The 22,039-nt window shown below is 35.7% G+C and overlaps 2 protein-coding genes and 1 long non-coding RNA gene across 5 annotated transcripts; 1 reads left to right on the forward strand and 2 right to left on the reverse strand.

The window, feature by feature from the left end:
* Positions 1-140: 140 nt before the first annotated feature.
* LOC112573497 (exosome complex component RRP4-like) lies at positions 141-2,797 on the reverse strand. The gene is made up of 3 exons (XM_025253939.1): positions 2,640-2,797; positions 1,582-2,107; positions 141-1,183 (listed from the first exon to the last, which is right to left on the reverse strand). The coding sequence occupies exons 2-3, from the start codon at positions 2,095-2,097 to the stop codon at positions 821-823; spliced, it is 879 nt and encodes a 292-aa protein (XP_025109724.1). The 5' UTR covers positions 2,098-2,107; positions 2,640-2,797; the 3' UTR covers positions 141-820.
* Positions 2,798-3,970: 1,173 nt separating this feature from the next.
* LOC112573500 lies at positions 3,971-8,660 on the forward strand. The gene is made up of 5 exons (XR_003101245.1): positions 3,971-4,387; positions 5,603-5,714; positions 6,119-7,028; positions 7,827-7,938; positions 8,378-8,660. It is a non-coding gene; the product is annotated as an uncharacterized LOC112573500 (long non-coding RNA).
* Positions 8,661-9,588: 928 nt separating this feature from the next.
* On the reverse strand, positions 9,589-22,020 carry LOC112573495 (acyl-protein thioesterase 1-like). Of its 3 annotated transcripts, XM_025253937.1 has the most exons (10): positions 21,924-22,020; positions 21,739-21,833; positions 20,383-20,414; positions 17,302-17,367; positions 16,808-16,855; positions 16,412-16,482; positions 15,582-15,757; positions 14,138-14,197; positions 13,152-13,316; positions 9,589-12,803 (listed from the first exon to the last, which is right to left on the reverse strand). In XM_025253937.1, the coding sequence occupies exons 1-10, from the start codon at positions 22,000-22,002 to the stop codon at positions 12,594-12,596; spliced, it is 1,002 nt and encodes a 333-aa protein (XP_025109722.1). In that variant the 5' UTR covers positions 22,003-22,020; the 3' UTR covers positions 9,589-12,593. The 3 variants fall into 3 exon arrangements, with proteins under 3 accessions (XP_025109722.1, XP_025109720.1, XP_025109721.1); XM_025253935.1 differs by having other exon boundaries at positions 21,739-21,994; XM_025253936.1 differs by lacking the exon at positions 14,138-14,197 and having other exon boundaries at positions 21,739-21,990.
* Positions 22,021-22,039: the final 19 nt, after the last annotated feature.

Here is a 22,039-nt window from a genome sequence, read left to right on the forward strand (position 1 = left end):
AATTGTATTACGGGTACTGGCACTAAACAAGAGGACCGACCTGGAATATTTCAGCAAGAATGTGAATGTGTGCATCTTATAAGCAACACATTACCAACATTTTGCATGCATACAAATTTACACCACATAACTAAGGCATGTAAAAGTGACAAATGATTTATTATAATAAAATTATTGAAAGGATTGACAAGTGTTAATATTTAAATAAGCTGAAGTGAAAGGGTACTGCAGAAAGCACAGAATGTAGCTATCCTTGCTATTTCCTATTCCAACAGTTAAGGTTACACCTACCTGTCAAATAGTCTGAGCATTTGCTTTATGTGAATATAACAAATAATGAATACACATACATTTAAAGTGCAAATTCTAATGAGTACTGGTTCTTTAAAGAATTCACTAATGAGCTAGAATAAAATAGGCAGAGATCTTTGCTTAAACAAAAATTTTTTTTTTAATTACAAAAAAAACAACAACCGAGACTAAAACAGGCCGTCATGCAGTCCTGTATGAGAAATTATGTCCTGTATGAGTATATGAGAAATTGAAAGTGCTTAAGGAAAGATCTGACCACCAACCCACAACACTGTTGTTGTTCCTGGACCAGCGAAAATGGGTCCTGAAACCTGGTTTTCTAACACTTTTTGAGGCACGAGGGAAGTTGGTCAGAGCAGACAATATTATAAACATCCTTCATACAGTATATTCTTGTCATTATTTTTAAAACTTTAAAAAAAGATTTACAGATAAATGTGACCAACAAACGTGTACTGCATTACTGGTGATTTTCTTAGTCTTTAATTCTATTGAGGTTATGTTGATTTCAACGATAGCCTTCTTGCTCTAACCTCTGTTGAGTCAGTTCTGCAATTTCTGCAGCATTTTCAGCTTTTAAGATGGATTTGCAGTCAAATCTTAATGACTCTTCATAAGCATATAAAATACTTGTATCATACAATAGCAATGAATGATCCACTAGAGCAAGAACACAATTTCTGAGTCGAGCTATTGCCTCCCGGTCACTGTGTGCTATTGGCGCAAGGTTTACAGTGTACCCTCCTGTGTTTTCAGGCTCACTTGTTGTAGGAGCTAACCAGATGTAGCCATTGTTGCCTAGGATGATTGAAGCTCCACATGGTAAAGTGTGGAAGTGTGTTTTCCGACGCTTGATGAGCGATGGTGGTACCTTGAAACATCAAAACATGTGACGTCATCAGAGCCAATGAGCTAGAGAAAGGTGCAGAACCGAAATCAGAATCCATAACTATCAAAGTGTTCTGTCAACATCACAGAAAAATTAATTTATCTTACAGCAGGCATCAACCCCTTTGTTAACATAAAAACGACAAAAATTCTTTTACGAGTACAAGACACCACAAACATAATTGATTTTGATTAAAACTATGTTATCATGCATGACTGCTCTAGCTATAGCCTTTCTTATTTCCGCCATCTTCTGAGTAATGTAAATGACAACTTTGGTCATGCAAGTACTACTAATAAAGTGGATGCTATGTAAACAGCTTGCTTTTGAAATCACACTCATTTTTGGTTCTAAAAGTGGCATGGACATTAGTGTCTTACCTGTACAAGAACACCTTGTCCTAATTTCCCATATTTCAAACTACGAGTGTGTAGCGAAAGTGTGCCATCTGACATGACATTCTGGACTTCCGCACTGATGAGATCTCCTTCTTGCAGGTATGACCGCATCATACGCTCATCTTCCTCGGACCTGCGCCTCAGCTCCCCACCTGGTAGATTTACAGATGATAACATGAGCACTGCATCAAGTTTGGCACGTACATCAACTTTCCACCGCCTGGTTCCTAACTCCAGAATGCGTCCAACAACAACATCCCCAATTTCTCCGGTGTAACGTGACTTTAATGGTCGCACACTTATCAGTTTGTTGACTCGTTCCACCATGCCAGCAACAGTGGCTTGTAAGCGATCTTCTTCCATTGCAGTTCCATGCCCTCGCATGAAGCCTGCATCAGATGTGATGACATCACCAGGGGTGACCAAACTGATAGGTTCATCACTTTGCTTAAGGCCAAGCTGACCACGTGCTGTGGCTAGTCTAACATCAATGTCCATGGTGTTAAGCCTGTAATAAAAAAACAGTTATTAATTTTTAAAAAATGATAAAGATGCTAATAGTCTTGTTATAAACTTTGTGATTAAATGTCACTTTGATCTTTATTATCTTACTGAGGACTTAAACCACTGAATAATTGGTACTATGCTGCATTACTTTCACTTTCATCCATGGTTTGCAGTCGAAAACTAATAGAAGATAATCCACTTCTTCGCAGTAACAGCTGTAAAATTTTAATGATACCTTGGCACTGCAAAAGTGCGCTTGAAAAAACGAGACCCAAAAATCCAAGCACAGATACATTCCAAAAATCGTTTTATTTACGACTGAAGATAGCGAAGATTCTATTAATAACGAACTATGCAAACACAATGGTCAAAATATCTGCAATGGCCACATAAAGTAAATTTGTGAACAGTGCATGATGAACCAGTGTTAGCATAATCATACATACAATGATACTAACAAAGACCCCACGTGGTGAAACGGAAACAAGAGAATATCAACATAGCCTTATCAAATTTCTTAGTGAAATTTTTACCGATTGGGACTCAAAACAATGAGATCACAATTAAGCTGAATCCATCAAGCATTTCTGGACATTCTTTTTCTTGTAGGCATTATCCAGTGTCACAGATCGCACCTTGAGCAAAGCATGTTAAGGGAGATAATCTGACTCCTGCATGCTCTCCCTTAGGACAGTAAAAATGGTTTTGCGTGATCATGGGAAGATAAGAGGAATAAAAAACAAAATAAAATTCAACGTCGGCCTGTCGCCTAGGAAAGTCTATTTAACCAATAAAGAGACATGGATTCTTTTAGAAAAAGTCTGTGACGATTGCGATAGGTAATTATCTGTGAAAACAAGAGGTGCCGAACTCACGTTAAATTGTTTCCAATTTTCCAGTGTTTTCGTCGTTCTCGTTATTCTTACTATGTCTCTTCTTTGTCATTTGAATGTCTTCCTTTTTTTTTTTTGTATTTTTATTTTCTGGTGTTTTAGGTCAGTTTGGAAGACTTTTTTAAACTATGTAACTAACATTAAAAACAAATGCATGCAAAGACTGGCATTCGAGCAGCTTGTGCTGTAAAAGCTCGAGCAGCGTAAGTGGCTCGTATCGAGCATAAGTGTGACAAAGAATTAAAGTGGACTCAGTAATCAGATGTAACATGCTCTATAAATGAAGATTGTTGGTGGCGATGCTCTTGAAGGTTGTGAAGTGTTCAGCTGAGTATTATTATCTGAGAAACCTAGCTGCCTCTTAAACAAACGGAAAAAGTCTGCATGGGTATGTGTGTAATAAAATTGTAAAGAAAACACACATATATAATATAGGTGATTGTGAGTCAGTGGCGTAAGAACCGGGGGGGGGGGAGCAGCCACTATACCTACAAAAGGATACTGATCGAGGAGGAAAGAAGCGACCGTCATTCACTATCACCAGAGTTTGATCACGATCGAGTGCTTGCACCGCAATTAAATTAAGTAGCCATGGGCGCAGGCAGAAGGGAGCAAGGATCGAATGGGATGAATTAAAGGAAAACAGATGAAAAAATGTAGACACTTAGCTAAGATGAGACGAGTTTGTCATTGAATGAAAAAATATCCGACAATTGTTCAAGACAGACTGGCTCTGGGCTGGCCACCATAAGCACTCCCTGGCATTATCGAAAGTAGTCGTGAAACGAATATACATCACGGGTGATAGAGAAGCTATAGCTGTCTATGATGATGATGATGGGGTCTTATAACGCGCAAAATCCGTATCATGGAGAAACGCTCAATGCGCCGTATATATCTACACGATATACGTGTATGCTCTTAAATAACCTGATCTCTCTCAAAGCTCTATAGCATGACATAGCAGATCGATGCATGTACGTATGCAAGCTTTTATTTTTAGTAGGCACAGGCAGCACAACACCCAATAAGTCTTCATTTCGACCCAAGACAGACGTGCAAAGCCCATATGTATTATTGTACGTTGCTCAGCAGCTAAGAAACATATGGTCACGGAACGGGTCTGTCGGAGCGATTAAATTACTGCCACCTAAAGACAACTTACGTCAACGGCACGGATCATTGTCTGCAGATTTGTTATCTCTGCAGATGACTTTGTGATAAAAACTGTTCATTTCGTCATATAAGTTGTCATTTGGCTCTGATCAGGTCCTCCTTAAAGATGGTGGTCATGAAAGATTCGGACTCTGTACTGTTTGTAGTAGTGGTACTTATCACTGTCTTCATCTCATGCGGCATCTCTGAAGGAGCAGTGATGTGGTCGACAGGTAAGGTGTGCTGACACTCGAAAAGGAACCACGTTAAATTATTTTACATGATATTATTCAACAGAAAAAGCTTCAAGTTCACGATACACAAATATTACGAGAATTCCCTACATACAGTCATGTCTTGTTTTAACGACAGTGATAATTATATGTTCTAAAAAAAGCGTCGTTATGCGATTTCATCTTCATCATTGTGCAAAATGGTGCAGACGAAGTTAGTTTTTATCATTAATCAGTATTATGTACTGTATATAATTGTAATATTTCTTGCAGATTAATAAAGTTGTTTATATCTAACAGAATTTGCTTGTACCATATCACCGTCAGTTTAAAGCACTCTTGCGCTTCAACCGTTACGATACGTCGCTGAGTAGACAAAAGGGGAAGCAGCGATAGTAAAGTGCTGACGTCCGAACTGAGAGCGCGCCGGTTCAATGCCTGATTAGCGCAGCAAACTTTCCCCAGATCACCCAGCTGACTAGAATGGGCACCTGACTCCACTAAGGGTTGGGGATTGTAAGGCAGCGAGGAAGAGGAGATGGGCACCATTCTCACGTAAAGCTGGCCGCGAGAAAAGCGAGGTCTCTTATTATTAGCACTTCCCCGACCCCACCCCAACGACCTGACAAAGTTAATTAGGAATGACCTTTACCTTTAGAGTTTAGACAAAAGGAATTGCTTAGCTCCCTCACGTAGGCGGTCCGTCATCGGTTGACATGACTATATGAGAGAATGGAATGTGTGCTTTTTCTACATTATCTGGCACAAAGTTCATAGAAGAAATTCCTTATTTTGTTGAAGTCATAGATTTTGTATTTGTGGTCACATCCACCGTGCAATTGCAATAGTCTTTAAAGACAGTGGGAAGCACATAATAAGCTATCTTTGAAGAAGTTTGACATTGGCGCCAGCTACAGCATCACACATGCACACAGAGTATAATTATTAGATATATTGTGTGTCCTGACCTGACAGTATGAGTATAGGTACTCTGTCAAATCCCTCAATGGCGTGTATAGACAGGAGATAATAATCATATCTCGTAGCAAGGAATGAATAAAAGGGAAATTTTTTCTTGCTGAAAAGTTTATTTAAGAGCAACATTCAATCTTTGAGTGTAGGGAAGTCTTAATATATGTTCCACAAGACCTTGGATCGTCAATATTAATTCAATTTGAGATGTTGAAAATCAAGGATTGCATATTAATTTTTCAGAACCTTGTCCACCTGGCATAAATCCAGGCGAGGAGTGGTTTCCTGAGGACTTAGGGTGCACAAGGTGTGCTTGCTTCAGCCTTGAAAGGCAGCCTGGGTTTTCTTGTGCCACGTAAGCACAAACCTATGATACTAACTGAAAACAGATATACTACAATAAGAAAGACATTTCTATCTCTGGCACAGAACAGTTTCTATACAATGCTATATAAAATAAAATAATTATGCAGCCTAAAACCATTGATGAAGTAAAAGGTTTGTAAAAGTCAAGACTTACCATATATGACTGGCTTATCTACCCCTATCTCTTCGTAGTTTTCCACCCAGAAAACTTGCCACATAAATCATCATCATCACCAACAACATGCATATATAAAAGCAGAGATTGTTGAGGTGAGATCTTCCCCAGTACTCTTGAACTTTCATTGAAAGCTAAGAATAACAATAATTGTTTTTATGGTTTTAAAGTACAGTGGTAAAAGTGTGTGGGTTTTTGTTTGCCTTTTTGTTCAACAGATGTGGTGTTGCAGCAATGTCGCTCAGCAGACAAGAGTGTTATGCAGACAAGACTAGCCCTGAGGAGAATTACCCTGAGTGCTGTAGGGTGCAGGAGTTCTGTCCAGGACATGAGCGCTACAATGCCTCCAAGGCAGGAATAACAGTGGTTGGTTGAAAACACCTGGTGAAACCACCACTTTGCAGCTGTTGAGTTTTGGCGGATACGAAAAAAAAAAAGTGGCCAACTGTTACAATATAGAAGAAATAAAGCTTATCTTTCACTAAAAATAAAAAGTAGCAGATTTTAACCACCAGCTGTTATACATTTCTGGTGTATGCTGTATTATCCCTTTGAGCAAGACTGTTTTCAACAGATGAGAAGAGTGGAATGGGGGAAATCATTTTAAAGTGCTTATTTTCACTAACACTTTGAGAATTTTTTAGGCAGACATGTTAAAAATAGTAGCAACTTTCACTTTATAATAAATATAGTGACTTTACTGCTTGTAGCGCCTAGAGGAGTAACCAAGAGTGGAATACACATGGACTTGGATATTTTTGGAAGCCTGCTATAAGTTCAATGGTCATGAATGAGCATAAGTCAGTACAAAGTTTTAAACGTCCCACATATAGACCTCATTGAAAGCAGTGTCAAAAAGCGCATGAACTGGCTATAACCTTCCCTTAGCCAGGAATCACCACAAAGCATTAGGTCTTATCTTTCAAAATGTTTCTGATCAAGAGATAAAACTGAAGATACATTAAAACAAGTTTATATCTGGATTGGAGAAGACAGCAGCTGTGTTGGAGATATTGGAGTTTTCTACAACTACTATGAGGGCTTGGGGCTGCTGTGGTTTTGTGGCATTAACCACTGCCATTCTTTGGTGGTGCGGCACCAGTAATGGTGCTGTATTCTGGTCATCAGGTATGATTTTCATGAACTTCCGGAGCCAGAATAAAATTAAAAATTAAAAGAATATTACATAGTCCATCTTAAAGGGCAAGAAAATGCCAGTTAACAGGTTTTGCTCCCAGAGAAAATAATTGCCCGCCTATAATAACCTACACATATTGTAATCAACTTTGCAGCTTCAGAAATAATCTCATGACTTCTCCTGTACCACTTTCTACATGTACATGAAGAACAGTACTCTGTAAAATACACATAGTGTATATGTTCATGTAATACCATAGCATTGTATAATACACAATATGTTCATGCACTATGTGTACATATGTAATATCATAGTTTGTGGATATATATAAAAATAAAGTGTATTATAATGTACATATAGAATTGTATCGCATAGTGTAGATTAACCACATTGTTATAGGCTTTTCTAAAAAAAAAAAAAAATGATCGACATATCTCACAAAACTGTTCAGTCAACATGTATAGGTTTATATATTTACACACAATTACCCCCACTTTGTGATGTATATATATATATGTGTGTGAGGCAAGAGAAAGAACACAAAAGAGAGGAAGAGAGAAAGAAAAAAAAGAGAAAACCGAAAACCAAGAAATCATGGAGCATCTTCAAGTCTAGCATAAAAAACTGCAGGCTTGTTTGGTCTCCAATGATAATTTTGTTTAGGTCTCAACAGTTCTTGTGCCAAATATGGGATTACTGTTTTGACTGCTTGCAGCATCTGTTTATACATGTCAAGTCTTTAGTCTGTGAGCCACAAATCACAAAGACCACCATGCTGTGGTTTTCAGATCCCTGTCCAGCCAATATAAAACCTGGAGAAAGTTGGATTCCGAGTGGCATGTACTGTGCAATGTGTCTTTGTGCCAGTACTGGTACAATGACTGGTTATGAATGCCAGACGTAAGTAGTTACAGCCTGTTATCTTGCCAAGCTTACCTACTGACATTCTTAGTGTCCAAATAAATTTCTCCTGAAGTTAAAAATCATGTACTCTGTGTGCTACAAACTTGCCTCTTACCCAACATTTGTATCAGACTGATGGTGCTACAGTGAGTTGAGACTGTATATAATGAAGATTGGCAAGAAAAATATTAATTTGTTCCTTATCTTTCCACATACACTAAAAAATGATCTACTTTATCACAAAGTGGTGTGCAAAGTTATCAAACCTAGACCCCCTTTTTTCCCTCAGCTAAACTGTGACAACAAATGTCACCTATCTCAGTTTTCTTTCTTATCAGCAAACAGAATTTAAAACTGGTAAATTTTCTATATCTAGACCATGTGAACTATACTTTTATTTCTTGCATTGCATCAGCTTTCTCTTTGGTATCTACAGCTGTGGCGTGGCAGCAATACCATTAAGTAGTGCAGCCTGTTACATAGATAATGACAAACCAGAAGCGGCCTATCCACAATGCTGTGACCTTAAGGAGTTCTGTCCAGGAAATGCACGCTACAATGCATCCAAGGCAGGAACTGGTGGAATTGTTGGTTGAAGGATAAACTGATAATCAGCTGCTTGTCAAGAGACCAAAGAGTCAACATTTCCACCACAATGGTTTACTGATTATGCACTTATTATTTTTTCATTGTTAATAAACACATAGTTCCACAAGTAATGACCCATGCCAGTGTGTGGTGTGAATTACTTTTACAAAGAAAGTTTCTTCCCTTCTAGCTCAAACTGGTATTAGTGGATCCATTACCCTACAGTTTAAAAGTAATTTCCTTTTTCAAGAAGTGTAATTAATATGCGATAAAGGACTGATTTTGGGGGGTTGGGTGAAGCGGATGAAAAATAGTTTAAAAAAAACAAAAAGCAGATGAAATAACATTAAAAATGGGGAGTGGAGATTGACAAGACTGATGATCCCTGGCAAACAGGCAGGAAAGTGTACATGCTACATCTAAATTTTGTTTTAAACTGAAAATGTGAACTCCTCTAGAATATATGAGGATGTCTGACTGCAAAAACAAAGCCAGCCACAGTAGAATCTATACCATTATTACCCAGTAGGTATAGACATTGAGAACACGTTAGCTGGAAAATACAGCATTCTGTATTCTCTAACTTTTCTTCTTGTAGGTTACAGGTTTAAAAAAAAAAAAATTAGCATTATTGGCTGAATTATTCCAAGCTCTAGTCTGCTAGCCATAAACCTAGGAAAAAGCCAGAATGCATTTTGTAACAGGAAAAAAAACCCCTATTTAAACACATTTAGTGGCTTTCAGTTTATGTGCATGAGGTTATAATTACTGCTCTTATCATACAAATATTTCAGGAATATACTGTTTCATTTGTTTGAAAAAAAAATTCTTTTCCAGTTTTCTCTAGATTTATGCCTAGCAGACAAATTTAACATGTAATTAGAAATTAAGTTGATGAATTCAAACACAAATTTTTAACCTCCCTCCTGTCTCTGTCATACACACACACATGCATGAGAAATTTATGTATATTTTATCATGAAATCACTGTGCATGATACATTCACCATGGATTTCTTACAGTATTTAATTTTTTTTTAAAAGACAAAAACTAGTTTTATCTCTGTCTTGAAGTTCACATATTCACCGAGTTTTCTACTTCAAATTTCAATTAAAACCATGCATTTTCAACACAAATTGTTTAACTGTGTATTTTTATCTCCAATATACAACGCACAAAGACAAAACACTTTTACTGAGTCCTGGATTGCCATGCCAAAGATGATATATAAAGTCTTTGGCCACTCTTATTGTGAAATTCACTAGATGAAATACTCTTTGGACATTCAAGCTACATTTATGGTGCTAAACATTCTAATAAGTCTCTGATATCCTAACAAAGATCAATGATGAATATACTTGAATTGCTATTTCATACCCACAGGCAATGAGGTATAAATTTAACGATGAAAAAAAGTAAGAATCTGCATCGCTGATCCACTTCAATTTGAGAATCTCTAAAGCAGTGCACTTAAAATTTTTAAAGCTACATGACTTCATTAGCAATCAGTAACAATAACTATTCTTTACATCTGTTTATCCAACTATAAAGAATTTTTGCTTTCCAAAATTGGAGGAAAGTAGTTTGTAATAATACTAAAAAACAAACTGGAGGGAACAGTTGGTTCTCTTATAGATAAACCTCTCCCAATGCCAAGATGTGCATTATTATTTAATAGATATTCGACTGTCTAATGTCTACTAAAAGCAAAAACAGAATAGCAGCAATAAGTGTTTCTTCTTTCAAAACTAAGTACAAAGACTTCATGTTCCAAATGAATGCTAAAAGGATTCATTAAGCTCAAAGCTTTCAGATATTGTGACATTGCACACACAAATAAAGATTTACAAGGAATAAATACATCTAAATTACTGATGCACAACAAAGCCGTTCAAAAACTTTACATCCATTTGATCTTGCGCACACATTAAAAAGGAATTTCTGCCAAGCATTTAATTTAGACAAGAATATTTGAACAATTTGAGAAGCAACAGTGACAGTTCTGAGTATGAACCACTGCTTATGTTCTTCTATAAATCTTTGAAGTTCAGAATATGCATCTCTGTGGATGATTAATTAGTAAAGAGAAAAACATGGAGAGACTGAATGTGTTTATTATTGCTTGCTTTATCCTCTGCTGGTAACAAAGTCGGCCTGCTAATGGTAGTTCTCTGACAAGTCAACTTGTGGAGAAACAGAAGTTATACAATGAGACAATCAAAAAAGGCAAGCACTACTAAACCCTGCAGCAAAAATTGCTGTGCGTTATCTTTTCTTCCTTTCTCTTTTATTTAAAGCACATCAAGGTAAGCAGCACCCAACACCTGTTTGGCTCTTAACACATCTCCAGACATTTGTACAAAAATCCACAAATATATGACCACATTTCTAAGGTGAACACAAATTTGTTCTCATGTAACGTTTAATTTTCAGTGAAGAATGTTTAGTACATAATTAAAGAATACTCTCTTAATATTATCAGATTTTTTTTGGTATAGCTAATAACTTCACAAGATGTCCACCAAGTAACTTTTGTCTATCAAAATGCACAATATCAAACAACTCAAAATATTCTGTATCCTTCTTCAAAATGTGATCTACAGACTGCAGTTGGAAGATACAACATATTTTGCATATGTATCATAAACATATTTGTAAAACATTGAAAGCAATCTGCAGACCAATGCAAACTCTGTACAGTAATAAATTTGTTTATGCATCACTCATGAACGCATGACCACCATTTGTTAGGTCAAAGCTATAAAACTCTTCATTCTCGTAAGATTTTGCATGCTCACATATTTGCAAAAGAACAGCAAGCATGGTCACTTGAATATTACCAATTGCCATACCTTTTGTAGACAATATCCTTACTGTCTTTTATGAAATATAGGTTAACCTATATGGAATAATGATACTGGAAAAACTATCGAGCCATAAAATACAAGGAGCATATACAAAAAAATTTGGTTTTTTAAACTGGTGCATCTGAAACATGTATCATCGATAGCCCAATGTCAAGAAAACAAAAGTGAAAAGAAATAGAAGGTAATTATGGCTGCTGTGTTAGCTTGATGACTATTACATATACTGCACAAAATAAGCTGAACTTCACACAGTATTCACAACTAAGGTGATACACACTGCAACAACCTTTCTAGAAAATCAAATAAAAATTAAAGTCCTGTAAAACATGTTTTAATGCAAAAGAATGCAGTGCAAAATTGTAACTAGTATTTGCTTGATCACCACCATAAGATGTTACAGTACTGCTGGCATCAAAGAAACTATATAACTACTACGTTTTGGTGAGCCATGTATCTAGACTAACACATGGCAAATTATATTAACTAGTGGTGGAAACAATTTGCAAGGATGGTGCTTGTATCCCCTACATCTGACATTCATCCTTGTATCGATCCTTTGTGTATCAGTGTATATTTCATGGATACATTCTTTCAGATCTTGCTTACTCTTGATGTAACATATCATATATCATATACTTTATTCTTGTATACTTTATACTTGCCACATATATCCCTTGTTTACACTCTTGCTAATTCACTAAAGGCTGTAGACCAACAAATTAAATTAAATTAAATCCTGAGGATTCTTTCTTTACAATCCATCAAACTAAGAAAAAGCAGCAACCACAGGCATACAAGTGTACACACTATCATCCACACATGCATAAAAAAGGTGACAAAATAAACAAAATATAGTCTTTAGACAGCCAACAAAATATGGAAAATGTTTTCCCCTTCTGAGCATGCTGATGTTCTGTCCATGTCTTTGTACGTTCAGTTAATTTAGAGTGGGTATAACTTTACTGCCCGTGTCAAGATAACATGTCAAAGGTCACTCTGTTGTGCTTAAGTGTGGTCCTCAGTGAGTGGTAGTTTACACAAACATGAAACAAGCCTTAATGACTCTGCAGGCTGTGTGCATAGTAACAGACACTCATTGAGTTTTCGGTGAGAAAGTAAGAATGGAAAATTTATCCCATAAAACCTCATTAAAAGGTGGGCAGAAAGCAACATAGTTTCAGAAAGCTGAGGCAATGTCTAGGGAGATGTGATCATACTTGCACACATGCCACTTTGTAATGCTACAAGATATACTGAAAGAGGTGATGTCCTTCGCTGAGAATTAAAGGAATGAAAAAACCAGTGGAGAATCTGGCATTTAACGATATCCATCTGTCTGTTGGCAGGAGGCACTGGCATCAAGATCCTAAATGCTTCTCCAGGAAACACTTTGACATCCTGCATTTCCTAAAGAACAAATCAGAAAACAAACAATTTTGAAAAATGAGCAAGTGATCACATTACCAATAAACTTTAAAGCTGCATAAAACATAAGTAGATTCTTGCATAAGGTTCATATAGTCATGGGGATCCAAAATAATCAGTGTGGATCGACCTAAAAAATTATAAGATATGTAACCATAATATGGTTGTAACATAAGAAGAAGAAGAAGAAGAAAAAAAAAGAAATTTCATCTCAGGATTAATCATTCTTAAAAAAAAAAATGAAACAAAACAAAATCTGAATGATAAATGAACATCTAAGTCCACTTGAGACAGGACCAATAAAGGTGCCGTCAGCAAATAAATCTCTACCTCAGGGCAGGAGCTGTGCATCATGTTGTCATAGGCCTTAAAAGTCAGGTTTGGATTAAAAGAACGAATGAAAGTGCTAGTTTCTTGGCCCCAGGAGAATCTAACTAGTGGATCCAATGTACCATGACACTGCAGCACAGGGACGTCTCGATTGTATTTGGGTTCCTGCATCATACAAAGATTAGATCCCCAATTTATATGAGCATCTAAAAAATTGTCTCCTTAACTATGCAAAGTTTGTATCAAAACAGAATCTTTAATTTAAGCAATCATGTGAACTAGAAACTGTCTCCTCGGTATATTATTTGTGCTATAGTGGGTCCTCAATCTGTCTAAATATGCAGAAACAAATTTCAGTAATTACATATGTCACTTCAGCTTCACACCAATTTACCTGCAATAAAAAGTTTCCTGCTTTATTTAACCATTTTATAGTTCAGGGAAAACTCTTCCAAAACTAGTCCGAATTATGCTCATAGTATTTAAAGATGATTTTCTTAAAAAGCCATAGTAAGATATGCCTCTGGCAAAAAAAAAAAAAATAAAAAAAATATTTGCAAGTACATTGTTTCTTTGTACAATAAGCTAAAAAAAAAAAACAACGCATGTCAGGATAACTTTTGAGAACAAACTTCTAATGCAGCATGCTCTCTACAACTTAAGTAAGCATTACTTAAAACAAGCAGAAAAAAACAACCAAAAAAGGACATCAAATATGATTAGCATCTTTACTGCAAAGCTTCCACTTGTTAACAAATGTGCCATCATTTCAGCAAATTAATACTGTTCAAAAAGAATAACTTTAAACATTATATAATTCATATAATTAACAAATGCACAGCATGCTCCAAATATTACATATAAAATGTAAAAACCCCTTTAAAAAAACAAAAATAGTTATAACAACTTTATTTAAAAGGAAAAAAAAATACTTCAAAAATGCGGAGAATCCAAATGTAACAACTATCTTTCTACAATACACTAACTTTAAAAACAAGAAGATATTTTGTTTTAGTTCGACAGCAGAGGCATGAAGATCCAGTTCGCTTAAAAAAAAAAAACCACCAAAAATAATTTGCTTAAAGTACCACAAATGGAACCGAACAGCATAATCTGTATACAGACAGAGGACACGAAAAGAAATGAATAGTCACAGTTATATTTAAAAAAAACAAAACAACAAAAAACCACCCAAAAACCTGGCATGTACAATGTTACAGTAAACCCTCCCTCTCAAAACTCGCTTAAATCTGCAAAATTCAGGTCATAACTAAGAGGGATCCTAGTTGGGAGATCAACCAGTCTGCCTTCATTTCATGAACCATGACTTCAAGCACCTTTAAAATAAGTTCATTTATTTAAATGATGAAATGAAGCATTATAAACTAATATCATAATGCTTTTCTTTTTCATTTTGGTTTTGCTTGGTCATGCCACTGTTGCACTTGACTGAATATGCTGGTAAAAGAGACAACAATAAACAGGCGTGGGGGAAGTGGACAGTTATTACGACAAAAACTACATCCAGCTCCCACCCGAGCTGATGGTTGGCTGGCTGGGTTTTATGCCGTTCAGTAACTAAGCCTATGTAATGACAAGAGAAGTTTACATTAAAAGGATGATCCCACTTGTTTCGGAAAAGGGTAAATGAATGGCCAAGAAGTAAAACACTGCATATCAACCAAACATGTGCGTATGATGAGAATAAAGCATTTATTTTATTTCAAAAATTTCCAATGATTTAATAGAAAATTGCATTATGCACCATTATGTGATTTTTATTTAGTAAGATGGTAGCTAAATTTGTTTAATCAATGCATGTTTTAAATATCTAACATTAATAGCCACTCTTATCATCAGAGATCAATTTGTCTTTTGGGCCTGGATAAAGTTGACCCAGGCAGGGTATATATGACTACAGCGATATGGTTTGGGTTGGAATGATCTGTTACCTAATAAACAAGCAGTCTCTTTTACCATGTACTCAATTTATTTTTAACATAAGACTTCTACCAAAAAAGTCATAACAGAGCACAAACTGTCGGTCATAAGTTGGTTGGGGAAGTAGTCATAATAGAGATGAAGTACATCCATGAAAAATTTTCAGGTCATAACTAAGAGGAGGTTGTAACAGGGAAGGTCTTAATAAGGTGGGTTTACTGTACAAGCATCAAGCTACAATAGCAGGGTGACTTGAATAGGTGAACTACTGAGATTAAAATTCGGCTTGCCTACACTTCACAATTTCTGACAACTTGTTGTCTTTGCACACAAGACACAAAACATGAAAACTGATTTTGTGGAAGACTCGTCTGCAATTGTTCCAGACAATTGTTGACTTTGCCTTTCTGAAAAATCTAACAAGCCACATATGTCAACTTATTATCATAGCAAGCAGCTTCCCTTAAATTAACAAGGAAAAAGACTCACCTTGGCCAGAGTCCTGTGCAATGGCATCCAAGTGCTAAGTGCTATTACCCCACCTATAGGCTTGTTGACTGCAAAAGCTGTGTAAAGGGCAACTGCTCCACCCTGAGAAAAGCCACCAATGAAGATGCGGTTTCTTGGAATGCCAATCTTAACCTCATTCTCTATCAATCCTTGCACTAAAATGAAAATAATGGCAGGAGTAAATATCATTGACATGTACAAGCAGCAAGGCATTTATTTTTTTTTTAAAAATCTGAATCTTATTTTCTACTAAATGATGGAGATGTCACTATAATGTATAGTCATCCCAAGAGCAAGACATTCCTTGCACTATTGAGATTACAATAGTTATGCTCCAACAGTCATAAGACTAAACTAGTCTGGCCTGTTTTTGACAATATGACATGAAAACCTTATTCTCAGGTGTAATATAGCTGTCTATTCAGATAACCTGTGCTGTCTACAAGTTAAAATTTGTCATTACAGTGTACAATACTTATTGGTCAAGAATTTTTTAATAACTTAAGCCACAAACAAAATTCAATTGCATCTTAAACAGCCAATGGCAGTTTCAACCTAGTCATGGCTTACGTTAAGTAGCCATGTTACATGCCAACTGACCTGTTACAAATATCACACTGACACAAGCTGGGAACAAGAGATAAGAAATAACGATGGGAAGACAGTGTGACAAAAGACTGTGACAGAGAGAAAAAGAAAGACAGAGAGACAGCAAGAAAGGGAGAGAGCATGAGACAGATAAAAAAGAGAGTGAGAAAGCAAGAGAGAAAGAGACAGAGAGAGAGACAGAATGGTCATGTTTTTCCTACACATTTCTGAGGCTTCTTTGATGCCCTCAACATCTTGTGGACTGCTAGAATCAAGGCCAATGATATCAAACCTGCAAGTAAAATGATACCTCCCAGATACTTTGAGATGCTCTAATAGCATTAATTTGTAAATATGGAACAATTATGCATCAACAAATTAAAAAAAAAGCTGAATTTGTTTTGTTCTATCTCTTCTGCGAGTGCCCGTGTTTGAGGGTTAATAATGTTGTATATAGGATATGACTGAGATGTTTTTCATCATGTATGGTACACTTGCATATTTTTCCACTCAAGTATAATGTGTAAAAAGATGAAGAGTACAGCAAACAATAAATACAATCTCAAAAATAATTAAAATAGGATGCTAGGATATTTTACAAATTGAAATTCACTTACCAAGATGGCATACGCATACCAGCATTTAGTGTAACAGGTCTTATAGGTCTGTGACAAAATAAAGAATAAAGTTAAGATTTTGAATTACTTCACACTTCTCAGAACATTAAAAAATGTATGAAAAAACTATTTATACTTTGCCATCAACACTACAACTATATCATCATCTCTGACTTTCTCACATATGTGCATGAAAGCGTTCCCTCCCTTTACCTACCATTATCATGTTATTTTATCTTACAGTTAAGAATATCCACAAGCCAGTAAATGCAGTCATTATGCATACACAAACAGAAAGATTCTTTGTTAAATGAAATGATTCAAGCAAAAAACTCAGTGTGACAAGGTGTCACAAAATCTTTCAAGATATTTGTCATTGAGAGTATTTTATTGCCTTCCGAAAACAAATGCTGGGCACTATATTGTTCTTTAACAATTCTATAAAAAATTATGCACCCAAGAGAGACTGCAAGTAATAATCTGTGATGACTTACGCATGTGGACAGACACATTTTATATGTTGCAATTTCAAAGATGCTAGACCAGTAGCCCAACCAGTTCTGAAAAGATGTATAGAACAATTTCATATGAAGTTTGTGCAGAACTTTTTGTCATGCAACATAACCAACAGCCACTAAACATGTTCATTGCACATACAATAATAACCGTTAAGTTTAAATGTCTTGTTGATCCCCAATTACTCAAAAAAAATTAAACGGTAAAGAAACATTGTTGTCAAATAGAAAGGAAATGCACAGAAAACGATATTTACCTCCAAGGATTTCTAATGGGGTGGGCAAATACTAAAGGATTATATTCATTCCTCCAAACTCATAAAGGAGCTGTTGTGTCATTAGTATCAATGACAATGTATACGGCTGCTTGTTTGTATGCTAATGTCTTAAGCTGAACAGTTATTGCTACAAATAATTATGACAAGTCTGTTCATGATGCAGTCACCAAAATTTGTTAAGATGCTTTTAAATTTGGAACAAATGTAAATAACCAAATGTTTATTTCTTTAATGTTAGAAGGGACTTAAATTGTATCCTCCTCTCCCCTTACTACACACATGCACATATGCACATGTATGTCTTTATAAAGTTGGGAATCAGTAAAAACAATATTTTGCAATTCTGCATATTCATCATAACATTAGCTAACACAACTTTTCCTGTCTGAAAACCAGGAAGAAGACACATCTACACTTAGCTTCTGGGATCAGGTGTACAACATTTTGTTTAACTTGACACACTTTTAGGCCTTAAATCTATTTTAGATAATCAACTTTATAGAAACACGATTTCAAAGCTTTTGAACTAAAATTGTTTTAAATAAGATAAAATTGCTTAAGCTAGATTTTTGGTCAGCATAATTTTGAATGGGTTTGAGCAAAGCATGTGAATGACATAATAAAGATATTCTTTAGAACAGTTTTAAGATTTAAAAGCATGCTCAACAACTACCCCTTTAGGAAGGTTTTAAAAAACTGTATCCTCAGCTTTGTTGAGACCAAGTCCATAGCATTAGTCTGTGTACATAAGGAGAATGAGGAAACTAATGGAATCTCAAACACAAAATCAATAGTTCTCGGGGACTTGGTCTGCACAGCTTTCTAGCCTTTAATGCTGACAACACCTTCTGCAGCACACCTCCAGATGGGATGAAGGAGAAAGAAGGAAAATAATTTTAAAAAATAACACAGCTTTGAAAAAGTAACTGGTTCAACTGTCTGAGTTTGAATAGAAACACACAGCTAAAGTTAATACTGTAATAATGTTAGACTAGAGCTCAAAAACAATTTTTGCCATGTCCTAAATTTTTCTCTCTCCAATAAGACTGTAAGGAAATTATAATAAACGTAGTTTGGGGAAAATTACAATTCGTAAGTTTCATATGCCGTGAGTTTTTTTTTTTTTTTAATACCCCTTTAAGTAGGGCACGGTCCTATATATATTCATTTCTACCATCCCCCACATACAGTCCACTACAAAACAGGAAAGACCCTAATAATATGAAAACTACAAAGAATGACACAACTGTAATCTTAAAAGGGGAACATTGCTATAATCCTGATATTGTTTACACAAAACAAGGATGTAATGTTGATTGAGGAAAAATCCTGAAAAGAGGATAGTTAAGAAAAAATTTAACAAACTGTTGAACAATACAATCTATGAACTTTACAATGATAGTGGTAAGCAAAATACATCTTCATACATGTATTTAATGACATGTATTGCTAATCTTAGCAAAAGTCAAAATTGTGTATGAAAAATACTCAATAAAAACTCTGGGATACCCACAAATCAAGAGGCAGTTCTGGTCTTCTTCAATATATTTATCCTTTCGTAAGGGGAAAGGGTAGGATTAGGGAGGGCATAAACTCAGGAACAAAAGTTGTATTTATTCTATTACTTAGTAGATTTCACAGTTTGCTTTATTCCTGTTCCTTCTATCTACACAAGAATGACATGTAGGGAAGTAACTGTGTAAATAATATGATTGCATGTTTGACATAATTTTGTACTTCTCAACATAAATTTTGCCTGACAAATGATCAAATAGCTGAGTCAAGTTAAGACCTCTGGAAGTCAACATGCAAGGGATACATTCAGCATAAATCTACAGATTACAAGACTAGAGGCACATCTAGCATATGGATTTTTAATGCTGATCAATATATACTACATGAAAGTGATATTTCAGAACCTGCTTGCAGTGGTTGGAACAAGGTCGCTGGAGTCTTAATGTTAATGTCAATCATTTCTACCTAAGAATCCTATTTTCCTAACAAGCCCATCTTAATATCACATTTTCATCTTCAGCAAAATACAATGCACTTGTGTGTGCTTTTGCATGGTTATTGTTCAGTATTCACAAAACACTGCTAAAAATATCTAGGCCTTCAGGATGTTCAAAGACAACAAGCCAAGTTATTCTTTAATTGCACACTAAGTTAAAAATAGGTTCGTCAATAACCTTTTAAAAACTACTGGTTTCCTGATATACTTAACATTTTGAGATATTTCAGCACACAAATTTCAACTACATATAATGCACATGCAAACTCACTGAATCTAGTAAAACAACTAGACACAAGATTCTGTAAAGCAAACTAGTTTATGCAGACACAAAATCTGGTTAAAGTCCAAGTAAATACATATCTTGGCAGATCTGTAGGACTAGCTAGAGGGAAAGGCATAATGAAAATGTAGATCACAAAAATCACCCACGAAACTAGACACTTCCTTGTAAAACAGTTTTGCAAATGACTATGAAAAATCTCTTTCTTTGCTATCCTGCAATTATGACAGAAAACATTCTGCCAAAGTTTATGAGTATCATGAGAATACTCTTAAGCAGAATGACAATACATTTATAAACACAGAACTTACAGATTGTATTGTACCTTGATTAAGCTGAAGTGCTGTTATAAGAAATAGTCAGTGGCAACAAGACAGGATAAAAATACAAGAGTGGAAAAATGCTTTGATTGTCACAACTAATGAACTGGCACATAACCATGTGTGCACCTGCATACATACATGTGCACAAATAAAGTCTACACTCACCCTCTGTCACCAAGTCCATGCAGAAATATTAACTGCAACAAATAGAAAAAGACACACAAGCTTAAATATTAATGTAATAATAAAAAGGTTAAATTAATACCATGAATTTAAATTTTAGTTTTATATAGCGGGTCATTTAATGATTGATATAAAACAAATGTGATGCTGGCTACTAGTACTTGTATCTGTGTTTCTATGTTATTTAAGTCTTCGGTTTTCTACAAACGGGCAAATAAGACAGCCATTATAAAGGTACTTGTTATCTAGAGTGCCAAGTCAGCTTAATTGGCTATGATAGCTTCATCATGTACGCAAGACAAATTAGCATACCAGTCAGGACTTTGGATCCATTTAAGTCTTAGCCTTAGTTCAATAGTTTGCTTTGCTGTGTTGTCACACTAAAAGATGCAGGTGATGCACAAGCAGTCATCACAATAAAGGTTTCATACATCATATTGCTAAATTTTAGCGTTATCTCCACGAAGTATGAACAAGTATATGCCATTTGGTAATAAACAGTTATATAAACATCCAATCATGTCAATAGTGAAGAGGCTGCAAACCATAAGTGGTTCATTGTTTGCTGTGCAAGTCATATATAAATGTGGAATCAAACTCTCTCCTTCTGCTGCTTAATAACCTTCCCTGTAAAAATCTGTTCATTCAAGATTGAGTGGACAGGGATCTTTACTATTCACTGGTCCAGGTTCAGCCTCAAGTAAGTGACACTTTTATTGCTGGTAAAAGAAAAAACAAGGACCAACCATGTTTACTGGTTCAAATGAGAGTTACTATGGAAGGTATCTGTTCTAATTTGTTGATCTTGCCACACCTGTTATATAATTTGATCAATTAGTAAGTCTGATATTCTGCTGCTGTATGCATCCTTTCTTTTGAAAGCTAAACTTGATTTGAAATGATTTGCGGTTCTGCTCGTCATGAAGATGTTCATATGAAAGCTTGCAGTACAAAAATCATAGCAAAGTTTATCACTGATTACAGGTTTAAAAATGACATTTGCTCCATATGCAAAACTCACAAATGAATCTCAACACTTAAAGATTGCCTTGGCTGTTGAGTTATTCTGTGTGGATGATGAATAAGCATCCGCACCAGCTCGGATTTCCTTACCAGCTATCAGATTGTGACCATACAGTGTTGTGTATATAGGGCTAACATTTCTGGTGTCTATTTTGTGCTCCACCGTTAGGTCAGTCATTTCATGATGCTAAACATCATTCGGAAAAACACTGTTGGTATAATTTTACGTTATCTTACATCTATGTCTTAACAATAAAGTAATGAGATACATACTGTGACTACTAGACACACAATGACAATGACATATTTACTTACGGTAGCTGTGTGTTCCTTCAAGGGTTGAACTATCGCTGGAGGGTCCATCTCATGGGATGAACTAGCGCCCATATAATGTCTAACGGTTGCCAGGCCTGCAAAGACAGCCAGCAAATATAAAAGATATCTGAATTTGTCTCTAACCAGTAATGGTTTCGATTCTATTGTGACAAGAAGACTCGTACATGTGAATAACCGATGAAGATATTGACTTTTCGCTTGACGCATTGGGAATCGGAAACAGCTTCCAATTCTCGCGATCATTTGCGAGACAGCAGCAGACGCAACATGGCGCCGATTT

The sequence above is a fragment of the Pomacea canaliculata genome, linkage group LG10 (genome assembly GCF_003073045.1).
Source record: "Pomacea canaliculata isolate SZHN2017 linkage group LG10, ASM307304v1, whole genome shotgun sequence".
Classification (NCBI taxonomy): domain Eukaryota; kingdom Metazoa; phylum Mollusca; class Gastropoda; order Architaenioglossa; family Ampullariidae; genus Pomacea; species Pomacea canaliculata.